Source organism: Muscardinus avellanarius, assembly GCF_963383645.1.
Source record: "Muscardinus avellanarius genome assembly, chromosome: 5".
Classification (NCBI taxonomy): Eukaryota; Metazoa; Chordata; class Mammalia; order Rodentia; family Gliridae; genus Muscardinus; species Muscardinus avellanarius.
The window spans coordinates 121,023,198-121,045,570 of NC_137790.1; the positions used below are offsets into that span (position 1 = coordinate 121,023,198).

At 39.9% G+C, this 22,373-nt stretch overlaps 1 protein-coding gene across 1 annotated transcript in view; it reads left to right on the forward strand.

Annotated features, from left to right (window-relative positions):
• Window positions 1-22,373, forward strand: part of LEKR1 (leucine, glutamate and lysine rich 1) — a gene marked incomplete at both ends in the record, with an annotated part of 152,594 nt that overhangs the window by 119,427 nt on the left and 10,794 nt on the right. The window contains 2 exons of the mRNA XM_080696591.1: window positions 13,182-13,346; window positions 16,198-16,494. Of these exons, the coding sequence (XP_080552717.1) occupies window positions 13,182-13,346; window positions 16,198-16,494 (462 nt within the window). The remainder of the gene's footprint in view (window positions 1-13,181; window positions 13,347-16,197; window positions 16,495-22,373) is intronic.

Below are 22,373 nucleotides of genomic sequence, written 5' to 3' on the forward strand. Positions count from 1 at the left end.
TTACTTCTGGCTGGAGTAACTGGATTGACAGTGAAAATAGCAAAGAGAAAAATTTACTTCAAGAAATAGTGAATTCCAGCTGGGCATGGTGGCGCACGCTTGTAATCCCAGCATTCAGGAGGCTGAGACCAGAGGATTGTGGTTCGAGGACAGCCTCAGCTACTTAGTGAGGCCCTCTGCAACTCAGTGAGACCCTGTTTCAAAATAAAGAATAAAAAATAGGACAGGGGGTGTAGCTCAGAGGTCGAATGCCCCTGGGTCCCATCCCCAGACCTGCGGGGGGAAAAAAATAGTGAATTCCAATTTTGAAGGGAAGCAAAAATAAAATCTTAAATTTTTTTGCAGCCAGAAGAATGAATGGCCTAATAATTCCTAATGTGTTGTAATATACTTTCAATTAAATGAAAAAAAATATGTAAAATACAAAATATGACAGGGAGAAGTTATTTATATACTATCTCTTTATGTATACATAATAATATGTGACTAAAAAGAATATTGGAGACACACTTTAACTTTAAAAATTATACTATATAATTTTAATAATTGAATTGAAATGCCCAAATTTAGATCTGGAATTACCTGCAAAGATCATCTGATGATTAGTGAAACATTAATCTAGATACTGAAAGTAATTTCCATTATTAAAGTTTTTATTGTATGCCAGGCTTTGTGTGGAATGCCTTCTATAAATGTAAGATTTTTGGGAGATGGTGTGGATTGAACCAAGAGGTGTTCTACTTCTGAGTTATACCTGTAACTCCCCTTCCCCTTTTTTTTTTCTATTTTTGAAACAGAGTCTTGCAAACTTGCTGAGGTTGGCATTAAACCTGTGATCCTCCTGTCACAGCCTCCCAAGTATGAGGTTGCAGGTGTGTTCCACTATACCCAGCTCTATAAATGTAATTTTAATCATTGTGACATTATTGGTTCCATTTTGCACACTAAAAAAAGACTCAGAGAAGTTGGGTAATTTGTCAAGGTCATAGATTGAAGAAGTCAGATGACAACCTCCTATATCTAAATACAAAGTGCAAATTTTCTGCATTTCAGCAAGATAGAGTAATAAGGATCAGATTTACACTTCCACCTGAAACACATAAAACACTCAATAAAAATTAGAAAAACAGTGATTGCAAGATATTAGACATAAGTGGCAGTGCTTCTTGGAGCTATGAGACAAACAGGGTCTGTGATTGCCATAACTTAGTACTTTGAATCCAGGCAGTGGGAGCCCAGGTTGAGTTTGGCAGATCTTTGAATTAAGAGGATTTTGCTGGGATCCCAAGGAGATCAATGTGGCTATAGTTCGCAGAATTGTGTTTGAAGAAGAAAGTTGCAAAGATGATTAGTGCCGGAGATCTACAGAGCCCCTTTGGGGTATGGGCATAATCGCTGTGTGCATGTGGTTCATGTGGGACAACTACCAAAGCCAGGCCCATCTGAGAGCATAAGAGAAAAGAGGATCCAGTGCTCACATGTGGCCACTATAATGCCTGTTTCCACAGCCAAACTGGAAAACCTGGAATTCACAGGCCACTCAGAGGATCATTATTTGGGAATAAGTAGCCATATATGAAATGGTAATATGGTGCTACCTAACAGATTTCAAGTGGAAGAAAATAATCAAGCTCATTTCAAGAATTTTTTTACTGCATTTCAGAGCAGATATCACAATAATATTAATATAAAATAAAAATATCCAGCCAGGCGTGGTGGCGCACGCTTGTAATCCCCACACTTGGGAGGCGGAGACAGGAGGATCGTGCAGCTTCGAAGCCAGCAGCGCTGGCTTAAGAGACCCTGTTTCCAAATAAAAATAAAGTATAAAAATAGGTCTGGGAGTGTAGCCCGGAGGTAGAAGGGTTTCCAGGAACCCCAGCACCACCAAAATAAATAAATAAATAAATAAATAAATAAATAAATAAATAAATAAATAAATATCAAAATATCCAACACCTAACAAGGCAAAATTCACAATGGAAATTGCCATGCATAGAAAGAAATGGGAAAATGGAACCCACAATGAAAGGGAAGCTCAGTGAATTAAAAAATGACCTAGAAAGGCACATATGCTAAGATTAGAAGGCAAGAATGTTAAAGCAATTATGATAGCTGTATTCCATATGTCCAAAAGCTAAAGGAAAAACTGTTAAGTAGAGACATGGAAGATATATTTAAAAATGGACTGAAATAGAACTTCTAAAGATGAAAACTGCAGTGTTTGAAATGAAACGTATACTGAATTGGATCAATGGGTGATTAGACATTACAGAAGAATAATATAGTGGACTTGGAAACAGCATTAAAAATGCAAATAAAGAAAATTTTCAAATAAGATAGAAAAAAAGTTTCAAAACAGAACAAAAAAATATTGGTGAGCTGTGAGACAAATTCTAGTGTCTTAATATATGTGTATCTGGACCTAAAGAATTACCATAAACCAAATGGACCTATTAGACACATACAAAATATTCCACCCTACTACAGCAGAGTTCACATTTTTCTCAGCTGCTCACAGGACCTTCTCCAAAGTAGATCACATCCTGGGCCAGGAAGTGAGCACTAGCAAGTTCAAAAAATGTGACATACTCCCCTGCATCTTTTTGGACCATAATAAAATGACACTAGAAATCAACTATAAAAGACCCAGAGTAACAACATAATGTGGAGATTGAACACCGGACTATTGAACAAGGAATGGATCATAGACGTAAGGGGTGAAATTAAGAAATTCCTAGAAACAAATGAAAATAGAGATACAACATATCAAAACCTCTGGGATACCTTGAGAGCAGTATTAAGAGGAAAATTTATAGCACTTAGTGCCCATGTAAGAACAGAAAATCACCTAATAAATAACCTAGTGACATTCCTCAAAGCCCTTGAAAAACAGGAACAGTCTAACCCCAAAGCCAGTAGAAGACAAGAAATTATTAAAATTAGAGCAGAAATAAATGAGATAGAGAATAAAAAAATACAGAAAGCCAACAAAACAAAAAGCTGGATTCTCAAAAAAAAAAAAAAAAAACCTAACCAAAAGAAAGAGAATCAATCCAAATTATGAAAATAGGAGATGAAAAAGATACTATCACCAACAGTTTAGAAATCCAAAGGATTATCAGAAACTACTTTAAAAAACTATACAACAAAATGGAAAATCTAGAAGAACTGACAGCTTTCTGAAATACAACCTTTCTAAACTGAGTAAAGAAGATATAGAAATTTTTTTTTTTTTTTTGGTGGTACTGGGGTTCCCGGAAGCCCTTCTACCTCTGGGCTACACTCCCAGACCTATTTTTTTATATTTTTATTTAGAAACAGGGTCTCCTAAGCCAGCGCGCGCGGCTGGCTTCGAACCTGCGTGATCCTCCTGTCTCTGCCTCCCAAGCGCAGGGATTACAAGCGTGCGCCACCACGCCCGGCTGATATAGAAATTTTAAGACAACAAATAGTAATCAAAGAGATTGTAATAGCAATAAAGAGCCTACCATCAAAGAAAAGCCCAGGATCAGATGAGTTTTATAAAACTTTTATAGAAAGTGACCAGGGAAGGTGATGCATACTTGTAATCCCAGTGTTTAGGAGGCTGAGACAGGAGGTTCATGCAGATTCGAACCAGCCTCTGCTACTTAGACTCTCAGCAACTTAATGAGACCCTGTTTCCAAATAAAATATAAAATAGATATGAGAATGTGGCCCAGAGGTAGAAAATCCCTGGGTTTCACCCCCAGTTCCATCAAACCTTTATAGAAAACCTAATCCCAATACTCCTGTCTATTTTGTGAAATAGAAACAGGACTCTCCCAAATACATTCTATGAAGGCAGCATTACATTAATACCAAAACCAAATAAAAATAGCTCAAGGAACAAAAACTACAAACCTATATCATTGATGAACTTAGATGCAAAACTGCTAAACAAAGTACTAGCAACATGCATTCAAAACCACATCAAGAAAATTAGACATCATGACCAAGTAGGGTGCATCCCAGGGATGCAAAGCTGGTTCGGCATATGAAAAACAATCCATGTAATTCATCACATAGACAAGAACCAAAGATAAAAGTCTCAAATGATCATTTCAGTAGATGCTGGAAAAGCATTTGACAAAATCCAACACCCATTTATGCTAAAAGCACTGCAGAGAATCGGAATAGAAGGAACATACCTCAGTATCATAAGGGCAATATACAATAGGCCCACAGTCAACATCATATTAAATGAGAAAAAATGCAAGAATTACCCCTAAAAATAGGAACAAGACAATGATGTCTGTTTCACCACTTCTTTTCAGTATGATACTTGAGACTCTAGCCAGCTCAATAAGGCAAGAAAAGGAAATCAAAGGAGCAAAAATAGGAAAAGAGCCGGGCGTGGTGGCGCACGCTTGTAATCCCCGCGCTTGGGAGGCAGAGACAGGAGGATCGCGCAGGTTCGAAGCCAGCCGCGCGCGCTGGCTTAGGAGACCCTGTTTCCAAAAATGAAAATGTAAAAAATAGGTCTGGGAGTGTAGCCCGGAGGTAGAAGGGCTTCCAGGAACCCCAGTACCACCAAAAAAAAAAAAAAAAAAAATAGGAAAAGAACTAAAACTATCCTTGTTTAATACTAAACTTCGAAGACCTAACAAACTGAACCAAAAGGCTTATAGAACTGATTAACAAATTCAGCAGAGTGCCTGGATAAAAACTTAATCTTAAACAATCAGAAGTTTTCCTATATGCCAACCACAAATCCACTGAAAAAGAAATCCATAAAACACTTCCACTCAGGATATCTCACGAAAAAGAATACTTAGAAATGAACCTAACCAAGGAGGGAAAAGACCTCTACAAGGAAAATTATAAAACATTGAAATAGAAATCAAAGAGGACCTTAGGAGATGGAAAGATTTTCCATGTTCTTGGATAGGCAGAATAAATATAATCAAAATGGTCATTCTTCCCAAAATTATCTACAGATTCAACCCAATACTCATTAAATTACCAAGGTCATTCCTCAAGACATAGAAAATTAGTCCTTAAATTCATATGGAACAACAAAAAGCCCAGGATAGCCAAAGTAGTTCTCAGCAACAAGAACCATGCACGAGGAATCATAATACCTGACTTCAAACTATATTGCAAAGCCATAGTAATAAAAACAGCATGGGACTGGCACAAAAACAGACACAGACCAATGGAGCAGAATAAAAGACTCAGGAATCAAATCTGCATACTTATAGCCAATTTATTTTTAACAAAGAGGCCAACAATATACAATGGAAAAAGATTGCCTCTTCAACAAATGGTTTTGAAAAAACTGGTTAACTATAATAAAAATGGAAATAAACTCCACTTTCTCACCCTGTACAAGAGTCAAATCAAGATAGATCAAAGACTTAGAAATCAGACCAGATAACTTGCAGCTCTCCTTGACTTTTAACATATAGGCACAGGTAAAAACTTTCTCAACAAGACCCCAAAGGCACAAGAAACTAAAAGACAGATGAATACATGGGATTGCCTTATACTGAAGAGTTTCAGCAAAGGAAACTATCAAGAACTTCAACAGAGAGCCAACAGAATGGAAGAAATTTTTGCCACCTATTTTTCCTATAGAGGACTAATATCTAGAATATACAGAGAACTCAAGAAACTCAACACTAAGGAACAAATAACCCAATTAAAAAATGGGCAAGTGAACTACATAGACACTTCACAAAAGAAGAAATTCAAATGCCCAATAAATGTATGAAAAATGTTCAAGGTCATTAGCAATAAGAGATGCAAATCAAAACTACCACGAGATTTCACCTAACTCGAATTATAATGGCAATCATTCAAAACACAACAAATGCTGGCGAGTGTATGGAGAAGTAGGAACTCTAATACATTGTTGGTGGGATTGCAAATTAGTGCAAATACTTTGGAAAACAGTATGGAGGATCCTTAAAAGAATGGGAATGAACCTACCATACCATTCAGCAATACCACTTCTAGGTATCTACCCAAAAGAATGGAAACAAAACTAACAAATACATGTGTATTTTTTGTTCATAGCTGTACAATTCACAATCACCAAACTATGGAACCAGCCAAGATATCCATGAACAGATGAGTGGATTACAAAACTATGGGATATGTACACATCATTTGTAAGGAAATGGATGGGATTGGAGAACATTATGCTAAGTGAGATTAGTCAGTCACAAAAAGTAAAAAATCAGATGTTCTCCCTAATATGTGGGAGCTAGGGAGTAAAAGGGTTATCGGAGGAACTCTAAACGAAGAAGGAGAAACCATAGATGAGCAAATAAGGCAACCTAACTGAGGGGGTAGGAGGAGGGGAAGAGGGAAATTCCCTAATGTACATAGCATACATTTACAGACATATCAAAGTTAATTACTAAGCCAAACATGAGAAGGAGGGAGGGCGAAGGGAATTGGGCCAGGGCTAAATGAGTGATGTGTGCATGTATACCTCTACCATCTTGTTACTTCATTAAGACATATGACTACAATGCACCAATAAAAAGAAATCTAGGTAAATTATAGTGAAATTTTAGCATATAAAAATAAAAATTCTAAAAATAAATAAAAATGGAAAAGAAGCATTTTTCATGAGAGTTTGAAATACAAAACTGAAGTATGTTTTCTAAAAGAAATGCATTTCAGTAAAGACACAAATAGGTTAAAAGTACATGAAAGAGGCATAACATGCTAGATAAATCAAAAGCAAGTTGGAATAACTTTATTACTCTGGATTCAGTAGATGTCAGAGCAAATAAATTAGAAGATTTAGAATACTGCCAGTGATTAAAAAGGAGCATATCATAATTATAAAGTTGTCATTTCCATAGGAGGAGAATATAATCTTAAATATTTATTCACTCTGTGACAGCTTAAAAATACATGAAGCAAGCTGGGTGTGGTGGTGCATGCTTATAATACCAGTACTTGGGAGGCTGAGACAAAAGGATTGCAGGTTCATTACCAGCCTCAGCCACTTGTGAGGCTCCCCGAAACTTAGTGAAACCCTTTTTCAAAATAAAGAATAAAATAGGGCTAGAGGTGTATCCTAGAGGTAGAATGCCACCGGGTTCAATCCCTAGTACTGCAAAAACAAACAAACAACAACAACAACAAAAATAATATGAAGCAAAAACTGACAGAACTGCAAGGAGGAAAAGAAAAATTGCACAAAATCTGAGATGTTAATATTGTTCTCTAAATAGTTGACAAAAAATAGTCAGAAAATCTAGAAAGAATATATACTATGGAAAACAGTATAATAATTTATTCTTAATAGATATATTAAACAATACTATTAACTAACTTAACTGATATAGAATTTTCTGCTTAACAGCAGACTATACATTCTTATATGTAACAAAACATTTAACAAAATAGAGCATATTTTGTGTTATAAATAACAAATTTAAAAGCATTCAAATTATACAAAATATTTTTCTCTGGCCACAATGGAAAAGTTGAAAGCATTAACAGAAAGTTATGTGGAGAAATTTACAAATATTTTGAAACTAGATAAATATCAAGTTCATCCCTTTAACCACTTTGCTGTATGGCCCAGAGGAGGCAGGTTACATGGGAAAACTTAAACGCTAGTTTAGTAGAATCCATCAAAAAAAATCTGAGTATGTACACCTTCTCCACCTCTTTGATCTTGATGAAGTTACTTAACCTCTCCAGTCTATTTTTTAAACTAGAAAGGGGAATAATTGGCTTGTTCGTTGGTTGGTTGGTTTTTCTGTGAAGGTGGATTTATTTTGTTTGTGGTACTGGGATTGCAGAGGAAACAGGGCTCAGTGCTTCTTGGTGGATACTTTCCTCATGGCGACCAAGATGTCACTCAGCTCCTCGAACTTCTTCTTGGCACAGCTGTGTGTGCCCACCCTTTTCCTAGTGAACTTGAGGGCCCACTTGTCCTTGGAGATGGCACAGAGCACATAGGGGGAAAAACCACACACCTTGGGGATCATGTTCCACGTGAACTTGGTGTGCTTGGTGAGGCGCAGTGGCTGCGGCTCTGCCTCGGCTCCCTCACATCCTTGGTCCTTGTTGAGGCCCACAGCTGTGGAGTGGCACCGAGCCATGGCTGCTGTTCTTCAATGGCTGCCGAGGCAGATGGAATAATAGTTTAAAACCAGTACTTGAGCTGGGAGTGGTGGCACACACTTGTAATCCCAGTACTTGGGAGGGCTGAGACAGGAGGATCACAGGTTCTCAGCCAGCCTTAGCTACTTGTGAGGCCCTCTACAACTTAGTGAGACCCTATTTCAAAATAAAGAATAAAAAAAAAAAAAATTGGGCTGAGAGTGGAGCTCAGCGGTAGAATACCCCTGGGTTCTAACCCCGGCACCACAAAAATAAACAAACAAATAAATAATAACCAGTACTTGTCTTTAACTTTTTAAAAATAGCACAATAATTTATTTGAGGAGATATATTTTCAAAAATGACATACAGATATATCAATTGTAAACAATTGATCTGATCATTAGTTTGGCATCCTAAATTTTTACTAGTTTAAAGATATCATTGAATAAATGATTATGTTATATCATGGAGAATGGCTCCATGGACAGTTACAAAACAATAATAACAGGCCGGGCGTGGTGACGCATGTTTGTAATCCCAGCACTTGGGAGGCTGAGACAGGAGGATCATATAGGTTTGAAGCCAGCCTCTTCTACTTAGTGAGGCTTTCAGCTACTTAGTGAGACCCTGTTTCCAAATAAAGTATAAAATAGATCTGGGAGTATAGCCTGATGGTAGAAAAGCCCCTGGGTTTCATCCCCAGTACCCCCCCCACACACACACCCCTCTCTCTCTCTAACAAAATCAACCACAAAGATCAAAGATCTCACTTGAAAAATAATGAAGCCCTGCACAGTGGCACATGCCTTTAATCCCAGTATTTGGGAGGCTGAGACAAGAGGGTCTCAAGTTCAACTTAGTGAGACCCTATTTCAAAATAAAAAGGGGGTGGGGGTAAATAGCTTAGAGGTAGAACAAACACCTCTTGGTTCAATTCCCAGTATCACCAAGAAAAGGAAAATAAAATTAGTCATTTCAATAACAAATACAAAAAGAATTAAGATCAGAGTCAGAATGCTCTGTAGTCATAAAAGGCCTTCTCCAAGGAGACAGAGTTTGATAATGCTACTGTGTCAGCACACTCAGGCGGCCATTGGCACCCTCTAGAGTTCTCAAAGTCCCATTGGAAGCTCAGCATTGCTTTTCTTCTCAGATTATGCAAATTAAAAACAAAATCTGTATAGGCAATCACTCTTCTTGCTTGTGCCCACAGTTCCTTTATTTTCCACAATTGCTATACTTCTCTCTCTCTCTTTTTTTGCACACATTACTTCAAGGAATACTTCAAGGACAAGAAGATCTTGCTTCTTGAGGCCAGTAGAACAGAACATTCTGTTCATTCAAGCCATCAGCCACCACTACCTTTTCTTCCTGGAATGCTTCCTTTGTTTTATCTCCATCAAGGGATCCTACTGACTTCCTAAATGACCTCTTCTCCATAAGCAAACCTACCTACGGAGCCTTTTGTGGTTTTGTTTTGTTTTGTTTTGTTTTTTTGAGTGGTACTGGGGATGGAACCCAGGGGCTTTTCTGTCCCTGGGCCACACTCCCAGACCTATTTTATACTTTTATTTGTCACTATGTTGCTGAGAGCCTCACTAAGTAGCTGAGGCTGGCTTTGAACCTGCGCGATCCTTCTGTCTCAGCCTTCCTAGCACGGGGATTACAAGCGTGCGCCACCACTCTCAACCTAAGGAGTTTCTTTTTAAAAAGGTTCTCCCAAAGTCTATCAGCTAATGCGTACTTACTCCTGACCCACCTACTTTGCGTACATTTTCGTTCTTTTATCAGTCATATATATATATATATTTTTTTTTGATGGTACTGGGGTTCCTGGAAGCCCTTCTATCTCCGGGCTATACTCCCAGACCTATTTTTACATTTTTATTTGGAAACAGGGTCTCCTAAGCCAGCGCGCGCGGCTAGCTTCGAACCTGCGTGATCCTCCTGTCTCTGCCTCCCAAGCGCGGGGATTACAAGCATGCGCCACCACGCCCGGCTATCAGTCATATTTTGAAAAGTATATTTTTCGAAAAATAACCATTGAACTCTACAAACTAACCACACAAGAGGTTTTTTTTAAAAAAAAAACTTGATATTTTAGTACCTTGGCAGACATTTTTCTTCATCATTTTAAAAATCATTGTTTATTTTTTGATAATATTGTCAGAGTATCTTGTGATCTATTAACCTTTAAGATTATGTCTTCCAACTTTCCCAAATATTTTGCTTTTGATTTCTTCCTTTCATATGGTCTCAATTGACTGTCCTAACATGGCTAAAACACAGTGGTCAGATGGGGACAGTAGCAGGTCTGGCTGAGGAAGTCCAGGGTTCCCATCACGTTTTACACTTAAGAGTCTCGGCCAGAGGGACAGGGAAGCTGGCATGCAGCCTGTGTCTGCTCACCAAGCCCTGAACCTGGCGTGGGATTATTTTCATCCAAGGAAAGGCATGTTTGTCAACTCACACAAAGGTGTCATGTGGGCTGGCTGGTGGTCACCAAGAAAAAGGTCATGTAAATATTGTGCCAGTGCATTGGGAAACCACTAAGAGAGAATAAAGAACTAACTTATATCTTGTAAAGAACACTGTTATTTGTAGCATGGATTGGAGAGAAGCCAGAGTGGAAATAAGGAAATAAGGATGTGGTGGTGGCCAGAACGAGGGTGGACGGAGAGATGTGAAGAAACGGATAGATTCAAGTCATCCCCGTTAGAAGGAGGGTAGAAGAAAAAGAGTAATGGAAGCTGTGCTGTGTGGCTGGCGTATCCCGATGGGAGGGGCCGGGAACAGGCCTCGAGGAGGGTTCACTATCAAAATCGCTGGGCCATGTAGCTTGCTGGAGACCCCAGTGAGTGTGTAAATGGCTACCAGAGGCACGGGATGCAAGTGAATACCCAATATTCACTAGAGTACTGTTCTTCTTTCTGAGTGTTCCCGAGGCTCTCCTGGTCTTTAGCTGTCTGAGAGCAGCCCACCTGAACAGTTCTATAATATTCCGAAAAGATTATCAGTAGACTTTTTCCAAACAATCCAGAAATTCATTCTGAGAGAGCCCAAATAGCTCCTTGCATTCATGGAATATAAACATGGTTAGTTTGCTTTGGGAGCAAATCAGTTCTATCCCCAGGGCAATAAACCCACATGGAGGCTAGTCTTCTGTTTGATTTCATTTAATGTCAGGGGCTTCCTATAAACCTTAGTAAGCTTTCTGTGTCCCCAGTACCCTGGTTTCAGTGTTCCTTTGACATAGGTTGACTTCTTTCCTTCTCTTAGTAGCCAATCAGGATTGACAGTTTTTCTCCCAATTTACCTAGCATTACCCCCCTCCCCAGTTAGAGCTTATAATTATGTCAGAGCACAGTGTAAATCTAGAGCCAGCCTGTTACTGGGCTCTCTAATCTCAGATGACCTCTGAGGCCTGAATGACTCCAGTACTAACAGATTTTCGGTCTCTGGCTCTAGTAGGCATAGCCAAAACCAGTGGTTAAAAACCACATGAAGGCTGAGCATTGTGGCACACACTTAAAATCCTAGTACTTGGGAGGCTAAGACAAGAGGATCCCAGGTTCAAAGCCACCCTCAGCAAATTAGTGAGGTTCTCAGCAACTTGGCAAGACCCTGTTTCAAAATAAAAATAAATAGGGTTGGAGATGTAGCTAGCTCAAAGGTAGAATGCCCCTGGGTTCAATCCCTAGCACCACAAAACCAAAACAGAACCTTCACATGAAAAAAGATGTTTGCCTCATGTAATCCTCATAATGACCCCAATGCAAACCTCCAGGAGAACTTATGGTGACAAACTGAAGAGCTCACAGTAGGCAAGGGGCACAGCCAAGATTGCACTTAATTTCATCTCAAACCAAATTTCTTGTTTACTCTTTTACAGTTCACAAAGAGAGGGGGGAGGAGAGGGAGGGGGAGGGAGAGAAGGAGGAGGAGAGGAAGGAAGGAAGGAAGGACGGAAGGAAGGAAGGAAAATTTAAAAATCAACATTTAGCCGAGTGTGGTGGCTCCTGCTTGCAATCCCAGCATTTGGGAGGCTGAGACAAGAGGATCATGGTTCAGGGACAGCCTCAGCTACTTAATGAGGCCCTTTGTAACTCAGTGAGACCCTGTTTCAAAATAGACACACACACACACACACACACACACACACACACACACCAACATTTGCATTTTATATCTCCTCTGAATTTTCAGCGGAACTTAGTCTAATACAGTTTTTTGTTTGTTTTGTTTTGTTTTTTCCTTCTCATGGGTTGCTAGCAAAGACTGAGTTTACAGTTTAAATAGCTAATTTTTCTTTTTTTGTGTGTATGGCTACTAGGGATTGAACCCAGGGGCATCCCATCTCTGAGCTACACCCCCAGTCCTATTTTGTTTGTTTATTCTTTATTTTGAAACAGGATCTCACTAAATTGAGGAGGACCTCACTAAGTAGCTTAGGCTAGCTATAAACCTGTGATCCTCCTGTCTCCCAAGTACTGGGATTACCAGTGTGTGCCACAACACCCAGCTTAAATAATTGATCTTTTAGTATTTAAGTATTAATGACTCAGTTTTTAGTATTTATGAAAACTGTTACGCTATATAGTCCTTAACTTCTCTACTAATATTTCAGGTTTCAGAAGGTCTTGGGCCTTGGAATATTTGGCAGAAGGTCAATTTTTATGGCCAGCTTCTGAGTTAGAATGTGTGTGTGTGTGTGTGTGTGTGTGTGTGTGTGTGTGTGTGTGTGGTGCTGAGGATTAAACCCAGGGGCGCTCTATCTCTGAGCTACACCCCCAGCCCTATTTTTTATTCTTTATTTTTTGAAACAGGGTCTCACTAATTTTTCAGAGGGCCTCACTAAGTAGCTGAGGCTGGTTACAAACCTGAAATCCTCCTGTTTCAGCCTCCCAAGTACTGGGATTACAAGCATGCACCACCATACCTGGCTAGTTAGAATTTTTTTAGTACTGAAAATTTTAAAATAGTTTAAACACTTTCTGTTCAAAATTTTTAATTAAAGTTTGAAAATAAGCTTAATGTACCCGTTTAAGCTAAAATTATTTTATATATGTATTAAATGCTAGATTGAAGCTGAACTTGCCAAGGAAAGAGCCCGGCATTTAGTTGAATTTGAGGAGCAAGCTCTTCTCTTTAAAAACGAAGCAAAGCTAGAACTTGATATTGAAAGAGAAAAACACCAAGAAATGATCCGAAAGTATAAGAAAGAACAAGAAGAACTACAAACAAAGGTCTGTTGTTATGTTCGTATCACTTACTGTGTTTGAAGCGACAAATGTTGGTGTTTCTTCCTGAGAGCACTGCAGGACTTGTAACTCCAGTGCCCTTCCTCATGGTTACTGAGTTTGGCTTTTAGCCATGCAGGTAAGACAATTAGCTGTTCTCCAGAATGAATATCATACAATCCAGCTAGATGTGGATTTTTCTAACGAAATAAACTTACCTTTAAAACAACATAAATAATATGACTAATAGTATGACTGGATATCCCAGCATGTCAAGTATCCAACTTCAGGTGCATGTAGTTTACAAAATTAAACATTTCCCAACTAAAGTATATAATTTTTCATTGCAACCATTTTTCATTCTAAACATGTTTGAAAGAAGAGAAATGTCTTAAAAATATGCTGGGTGTAGGGGCACACATTTTTAATCCCAGCATTTAGGAGTCTGAGACAGGAGGATCCCGGTTCACGGCCAGCCTCAGCTACTTAGTGAGGCCCTTTACAACTCAGTGAGACCATGTTTCAAAATAAAGAATAAAAAATAGGGCTGGAAGTATAGCTCAGTGGTAGAATGCCCCTGGGTACCGCAAAAAGACTGACTATCTATCTATCTATCTATCTATGCCCTAGATATAATTAAGGTTTTGTTCATTTGTCTTCGTTTTTATAGGATTTAAGTGTAGGGTATGTGTGTGTGTCTGTGTTAATCAAGACTCAGTAGGAAAATCATTTTGAATAAACTCATTAGGAGTCTATGATAATTAAGCACCAAATGAGCCTAAAGTTATTTATTGTACAATTGTGTGAAGGAGGTGGAGCTCACTGTGAACAATAGGCAAGGCCAGCTATCTGAGCATATGGTCAAAGTGGTAACATCAGGCCGTCACTCAGAGGACCTCGTGCTTTGGATTTAATGCTTTGCTGATGTTGCTTTGGATTCTTTTTTTTTTTTTTTTCCCCATCCCCACGTCTGGGGAGGGAACCCAGAGGTATTTGACCTCCGAGCTACACCTCCTGCCCAATTTTTTATTCTTTATTTTGAAACAAGGTCTCACTGAGTTGCAGAGGGCCTCACTAAGTAGCTGAGGCTGTCCGCGAATCACAATCCTCCAGTCTCAGCCTCCCAAGCTTTGGATTCTTGATAATTTATCTTTCAATTTGTGAAGTTGTTAAGTGAAATTCTGCTGAGACAGTGGAGCTTGTGCTGTGAGCTTGGGGCCTCCGTGCACCTCAGGTTCTGCCCCCTCTGTGTCCCAGCTCCTCCTTCCTGGCCCAGAGTCTCCCTCCCTGCTTCCCATCACTGTGGATTGCAGTCACAGCCCTGCAGAGCTCAGGATCCCATGAGCTCAAGTTTGCCAGATGGTGCAGTGTCTCAAGTGAAGTCATAAGCACAAATTTTGTAAGTGAAATCTCCTGCTTCTTTTTTTCAATATTAATCCTCTTTTTAAAAATCAAAATGTAGCTATGGCTCTGTGAACCTCCCATTCCAAGGGTAACTTGCTCTGGTTCAATGTTAGCTCTCCTCTGGGTGATGGGACTGCTGTTCAGCCCTAGCAGTGACCTTCCTCCCTTCTGGATTAAGTGATGATAATAAAATGTTAATGTACAAAATTACTAATTGTGGTGAATAGATTTCTCCCAGAAGCTATTTCTTATGTAAATTTAACATTTGAAACAAATTTGGGATACATAACTCTTTAAGTAAAAGTTCACCAAGTCCTTGGAACCTTAGTCTGTGAATGTTTTCCATATTCGTTGTGGGCTAGTTTCTTGTTGTGCTAATATTTACAATATGACAATATCTGTAGCATAAGTAATAAGGATATGTTGCATGAGAAGTAGCTCTGTTCTTCCTTGTTTTTCTGCTCTTTGTTATGTTTTGCTTAGGAGAAAGAAAATAGTGTTTTTTCCTTCTAAAGATTTCATGCTATGAGGAAAAGTTTCTCCAACTTATTTTCTCATTTATTTAGAGGTACGACCTTGAGAAGCAGTATTTTTTTTACAATATCCTCTAGAATTGCACTGTTCCATGGTAGCCACATGTGGTTGCTAATATTGTAATTAAATTAATTAAAATTAAATAAAAGTCCACATTCAGTTCCTCAGTCACATTAGTCACATCTCAAGTGCTCAGTAGCAGGGTACTGGCTTTCTAGAGACTGTCATGTGTATCTCTTTTCAACTCAAGGATTGATGGTACCTTATTGGTAGCCATAGTGACAGTATTTACACCATGAAAATTAGATACAAAATTGACTTTTTCTTTGAGAGTCAGTTAAACATTCATCAACACACCACATGTGGTTAGTGGCACCATATTGTATTATGTAGCACAGAATATTTCTATCAGCAGAGACTCTGCTGAGCAGTGCTGCTCCAGAAGAAGTAGTGTCATAATGACAGGGCACCTCCTGCCATAGTACAGAAGAGGGAGAGAAAAATTCTGTCCATGGAAAACTTATTTGTATAATATGAGTAGAATATAACTGTGGTGCTTTTCTTTCTGCATCTCCAAACACTGAGCATTTTAAGGCCCCAAAGCCAACTTAGACGCAGCCAAGCCCTTGATCTACTTATAAGACTTGAGCTATTCTGTGCAGCTCAATACAGTCACAAAGATTTATATATTTCCAAGGATTCCCAAGTGATTAAGATGAAGCCATTTTTGGTGGAAAAATAAAGTTTGTGTTACCCTTTAGAAAGAAGATCTTACAGGCCTGCATAATATCACGGGATTTGTTTTCATCTGGCTAGAAGAGTATACTAATTTATTAGAATAAACCTCTTAAAAACCATAAGAGCCCCATGGCTATCTAGAAAATGTTGCCTACAAACTGATATGAGATTTATCTTACAGATATCTGACTTAATCGCAGGCGCTACAAGAGATCTAAGTCTGGAAGTGATCACTCTTAAAGAAAAACTTCATGAATCCCATATCCAGTACACTGAAGAATCCGAGTCAAAGAAAAAAGAAATTGAAAACCTTAAAAATTTGGTTGCAGAATTTGAATCTCGCTTAAAGAAGAAAATTGACAATAATGATTCTGCTTCAGAAGACTTGAAGGAAATGAAACACAAGGCAGATGAACTGGAAAGAGTAATGCTGGAACAGACACAACTGATGCAGCAGCTGAAGCAGTCCCAGGAAGAGGTAGGGAGCAAAACAGGTACCTTGTGATCAGTGGAAGACACACCAATACAGACAGGAAAGGCCGCTTGGTGTCACAGAGGGTGAGGGACCTGAGTTCAAATCCAGGCTCTTCCCTTAACCTTTGTGGTCTGGCCTCTTTTGTGTAAGATGAATACATTCAGCTATGCATAAAACCTAAGGTTTACTCAGTGCCCAGGCTGTGTTGCAAATGACTAAATCTGTAAGACTAGAGATCTTTATATTTTTATGCCTTATTTTTAAACACTAACTTGTGGTCTAATCGATTGTTTATACTTTGAATTGAGGCCTTTACTTCAATGATTGTATCCTTTATTTCTTTTAGACTCTCTCTAAATTCTTTTCGAAGGTCCTGTATTATTTCTACAGTTATATTCCTGATTTGATCTTCTGAAGGTCTCTGAATTTCTGTGTTATCAGGTTCTGATGTTGTGGGGTTGTGGGCGTTCATTGCTCCATTGTTATTCCTCTTTCCCATGATTTCAGAAGTTTGTGCCTTCTCTGTGTTCTTCCCTGGGTCACTACAACTTCACTTAGGGTGCTCTGGATCTTAGTCTGTGGTAAACTCAGTCACCACTACTCCTTTACTGGGTTGTATCGCAAAGTCTCAGACCCAGGGAGATAAATCGAGGCTGTGCGAGACCATGGGGGTGCCAGGCTGGGTGTTTTCTCATGGGGAGCTGTGAATAGGGTGTGCTATCTCTGCCACTGCTACTCCTTCACTGGGTTGGATTGCAAAATCTCAGACCCAGGGAGATTGTCAAAGCTGCACAAGTCCCTGAAGGGTTTAGTACTGGGATTTCTCCATTAGGGGCCACAATTTCACTCACGGTTGTTGAGTGCGCTGATCTGGAGCTGTTGCGGACCCGGTGGACTCGCTGCTGCGCTGGCAATATGGCGCCGCTGCCACACCGTTGGCCGTGAGGCTGGCATATTTCTTTTCTGGTTTTGAGCTCCGTTCTGAGTCCCTTTCTTCTCTGGATCTTGGTGCTGGGAGGGAAGATGGCCCCGGCACAGCTCTGCCACCACAGTGTGGGATAGTTTCTTTTCTGGTCTCTGGTTGTTCTTCTAGCCTTCTTTTTCTCAGTCTCTTGTATTTACAGTTTTTATTTCTCTGCTGATGGTGTTTTCCGGCTATGAAAAGCACTGATTTTGTGGCAGTAGAGATCAAGTGTTAGCGGGACTCGTAAACGCTGCTTTTCTTGGTCGCCATCTTCCTGGACCTTCTAGTCTTTTCTTGATGTTACAATAAAAATTATTTAGAGATATTGATATTTGACTTTGATACACTTTTTATTTGTCATGAAAAAAATTCATATTTAAAATTTTTTTCCCATTTATTTAAAACCATTCTTAGCTCACAGGCTATATAAAAACAGACCAGGTGGCACTGGAGCCATAGTTTATTGACATTCCCCTTCTTCCCCCTACCAGTCGTCTGATAACCTGAAAAGACACAATGGCACCAACACCCTCATCACCCTGGATCTTCACCTCACTGTCTGGGTTAGGGGGGGAATCCTCCCCAGATTGGAGGAGGAAGTTGTGAGTGTCTGAGCCCTGTGATAACCAAGCATGTGTAGTCTTCTTTCTTGTATATGCATGACTATTTCAGCAATGTTTTTATTTAGACTGGAATAGGCTTATTTTGATTTGAAAACTTTTTTCTAACAAAGATTTGTGAACTGCTAAGCAGTTTAGAAATAGTGAAACACTTAATTTGTTCTCTAATTACCAACATATTACATTATTATTGCTCTCATTTTTTAAAGTAACGTAAATAAGAGCAAATGCAGGAAGAATCTGAATGTTAGCGAGAAGTAATATTTTTTGTTGGTTTCATTGGCATCTTAATAAAGGAATAAAAGGAAAGTGTTGGCCAGGCGTGGTGGCGCACGCTTGTAATCCCCGCACTTGGGAGGCAGAGGCAGGAGGATCACACAGGTTCGAAGCCAGCCGCGCGCGCTGGCTTAGGAGACCCTGTTTCCAAAATGAAAATGTAAAAATAGGTCTGGGAGTGTAGCCCGGAGGTAGAAGGGCTTCCAGGAACCCCAGTACCACCAAAAAAAAAAAAACAACAAAAAAAAAAGGAAAGTGTTAATAGTGCTATCAGTTGTTAACAATACATATATTGTTGCTATATTTAAATTATCAACCAAAATAGAATTTTATATGATCATTGTAAGTATGAAGTGAACCTATTACAAAGAATTATAAATAGAAGCTAAAATATGGAATAGGCAAAATTTTGAATCAAGAATAATGCCTAACAACTCTACAAAATAGAAATTATTTATGTGATACAGATGAGAAACTTATTTTAAATTTTTGAATAATTTACATAAGGTTACCCAATTTGGCAGACCCAAGATTCAAATTTGAATCTGCATGGTATGATGTTTCTTTCAGGAAACCTGAGTTCTAATGGTTCTGCTTCTAAATTTCAAGGCAACTTTAAGCTTAATGCACAGTATCTCCTGGCCTCAGATATTATTATTATTTTTACTTTTTGTGTATGTGTATGTGTGTGATACTAAGAATTGAACCCAGGGTCAGTCTACCTCCAAGCTACACCCCCAGCCCTTTTTAAATTTTTAATTAATTAATTAATTAATTAATTTGTATGTGTGGTGCCAGGGATGGAACCCAGAGGCTTTCTACTTTGGGGCTACACTCCCAGACCTATATTTGTTTTTTATTTGGAAACAGGGTCTCACTAAGTTGCCGAGAGCCTCACTAAGTAGCTGAGGCTGGCTTCGAACCTGCGCGATCCTCCTGTCTCCGCCTCCCAAGCGCGGGGATCACAAGCGTGCGCCCCACGCCCGGCTGATTTTTTATTTTAAAATAGGGACTCACTAGGTTGCTGAGGCTTGCCTCAGACCTGTCATCTTCCTGTCTCAGCCTCCTAAACACGGGAATTACAGGCTTACACCACCATCCCTGGCTCCTCAATTATTTATGGATTTATTTTTTCACTTTTAAGATGAAAAATAAAATGAAATAAAAATGGTATTCACACTCCTTCTTCCTCCAGAGGCGAGGGGGTAGGTGATCAAGTGTCTCGTGTAAGACACAGCAGCTCAGCCTCCCCAGGAAAGGAGCTGCTCCCCAGTCCAGGCCAGCGTGGAGTAGAGCAGCACGGACTCAGTTCCCTGGAGAAACAGCAGGAGAGAGGTAACGCTGATTTGCCTCAAGTGAGGCGGCAACATTGGAAGTTCTAGAAGAGAGGCCGCAGGTTAAAGTAGAGAAAGGTCAAGGCAACTAGATTAGCAGGTCTGAACCCTAAGAGAAATGGCAATATAGAAAGTGAGGAGCAAGTGACCAGGAAAAATAGAAAGAAACAGAGGGGCCAACCTCAGAATATATAAATTCTCAGCTAGCTGGGTGTAGGCACTGTGCTAGGTAGACAGTAGTGATATAATTCTGAACAAAACTGATACCTACTACTTCATGTCTTCAAAGAGGAATTTAAAGAAAAACTTGAGGCCGGGCGTGGTGGCGCACGCTTGTAATCCCCGCGCTTGGGAGGCGGAGACAGGAGGATCGCACAGGTTCGAAGCCAGCGGCGCTGGCTTAAAGAGACCCTGTTTCCAAATAAAAATATTTTAAAAAAATAGGTGTCTGGGAGTGTAGACCGGAAGTAGAATGGTTTCCAGGAGCCCCAGTACCACCAAAAAAGAAAGAAAAATTTGCATAAGTAATTTAAAAATCATCAGGAGGAAAGAATATGTAAACAGGGTTTTTTAAGAACGATCTAAAAACATTGACTAAAAACTAGATAATATGCCTTAAGGACTTGCATTATATATTGCATTATATATTGCTGTGTGACAAATCACTTCCAGGTTAAGTGATTTCTAACAGCAAACGTTTATTATCTCATAATTTCTGTAGGTCTGGTGTGACAAAGCTGGGTCTCTAGTTCAGGATCCCCCACCAGCTTGTGCGGGTGCTCACGGGGCTGCAGGCTCGCAGGGAAGCCCAGCTGGGAGAGAGGGGCTTCTACCTCAAGCTTGGCTTCAAGAGGCGTGGCTTCAATCTCCAGTGCGCTTGTCAAGATGAACAATAGTGGCTTCTAGTTCAGCTGTGGTAAGCAGAAATGTGGCCATCAGGAGGAAGAGAAGTGACTTCTAGCTCATCAGCAAGAGGGGAGTTCTAACAAATTAGAAGGGGTGTGGCTTCTGGCTCCAGCCTGGATGTGGACAGGAAGAGGCGTGGCCTCAAGCCCCAGAGTGGAGGTCAGTAAGAAGAGTCGCGGCTTCTCGCTAACACATTATCCACAGGAGGAACCATGGTTTCAAATGAGTGTGTCTGTTGGTAGAAAAGGAGTGGCTTCTAGGTTCCTGGCAGGATGAGGCCTGGCTTCAAGCTCACCAGCGTGGTTGGCAGAAAGAGGCGGAGCGTCTAGCTTACTAGCAGGAAGAGGCGTGGCTTCGAGTTGGAGTAGGGATGTTGAGGGGACCAGGCCTGGCCTCAGGCTCCAGCGTGGATGATCACAGGAAGAGGTGTGGCTTCAAGGTCATGCGTGAATGTGCATGGGAAGAAGCCTGGCTTCAAGCTGGAGGATGACTGGGCAAGAAAAGGTATGGCTTCAAGCCGGAGCGTGGATGTCAGGAGGAAGAGCTGCTTGGAGCTCTCGTGGTTGTCAGTAGGAAGAGCCATGGCTTCTAGCTTGAGCGCGACTGTTGGCAGGAAGAGAGCTCTCGTGGTTGTCAGCAGGAAGAGGAGGGGCCCCCAGCTCACTTTTGGCCAGCAGCTCCCTCTCGACGCGGCCACATGGACTTCTGCGCAGGCCAGCTGCAGTGAATGGCAGCTGCTTCCCCTGCTAAGGAGAGAGTGAGAGGACAGTGCGGGGCCAAGACGGAGCCGCAGTCTCCTATTCCCAGAAATTGTATCCCATGTTTCCACTATACTCTATTTATTACAAATGAGTCAGGAAGTACAACCCACATTCAAGGTGAAGCAAATTCCAAAGTTGTGAATATCAGGATGGCTGGAATCACAGAGCCATCTTAAAGGTTTGTAATCATAAGCTCTCTAGAGGGGATTTTAGACACAGAAACCAAAGTGAAGAGATTTCTTCACCAGACAAAAGGAGCTACATTTGGAGCTTGCCTTGCTCTTTAGTTGTGGAATGAAGCCACTTGTAGATGAATTTTTATTTAAAAAAAAAAAAAACATGGATTACTAGAGGGGAGATGAGGATCATCCCCCAAATAACGAAAAGCTAATTTAGGATATTCTTGCCCTTTTCCTTTTGTGAGAGGAGAGGGCAGACTAGTTTTTCTATTTGAAGTTTCCAAAATATCACCTCTCAGTTGAATAATTAAAACTGAAGTATAAGTGAATAGGGCTATTTCTCTGGCTAAGCATTCCAAAGTCCAGAATATGCTTATAAAAATAGGGAATGAGCCAATAAAAGTGATTAGATTTATGAGCCAGAAAGAATAAAGGCTGTAAATAGAAGCATATAAAGTGAAACGCACTTTTTTTTTTTTTTGATCACACATTCCAGACACTGGAAATTTCTCAGATTCTGTAGAAATAAAGCTGCATTTAAGTGGGGACTGAATTCCCATTAGAATGAAGATAGATTAATGGTCTAATAAGGAGGCTAATTAAAGGGAGGAACATCCTGTTCTCTTTCGAGAGGCCGAAGAAGGGGTGGCTTTGTTTTTAATTGTATTAAAAAAAAAAAAAAGCTCTCCAGTAGCCTCTGAAGAGCAAGACAGGCATTCCTCGGTGCTACAGGGATTATTGGAGCAACAATGGTACAGGACATTAAGAAGAGAGAAATGGAAAATAAAACCATTGAAAATGTAACCATGAACAGGAGCTTCTATTAGTCCTTGCTGGGGAAA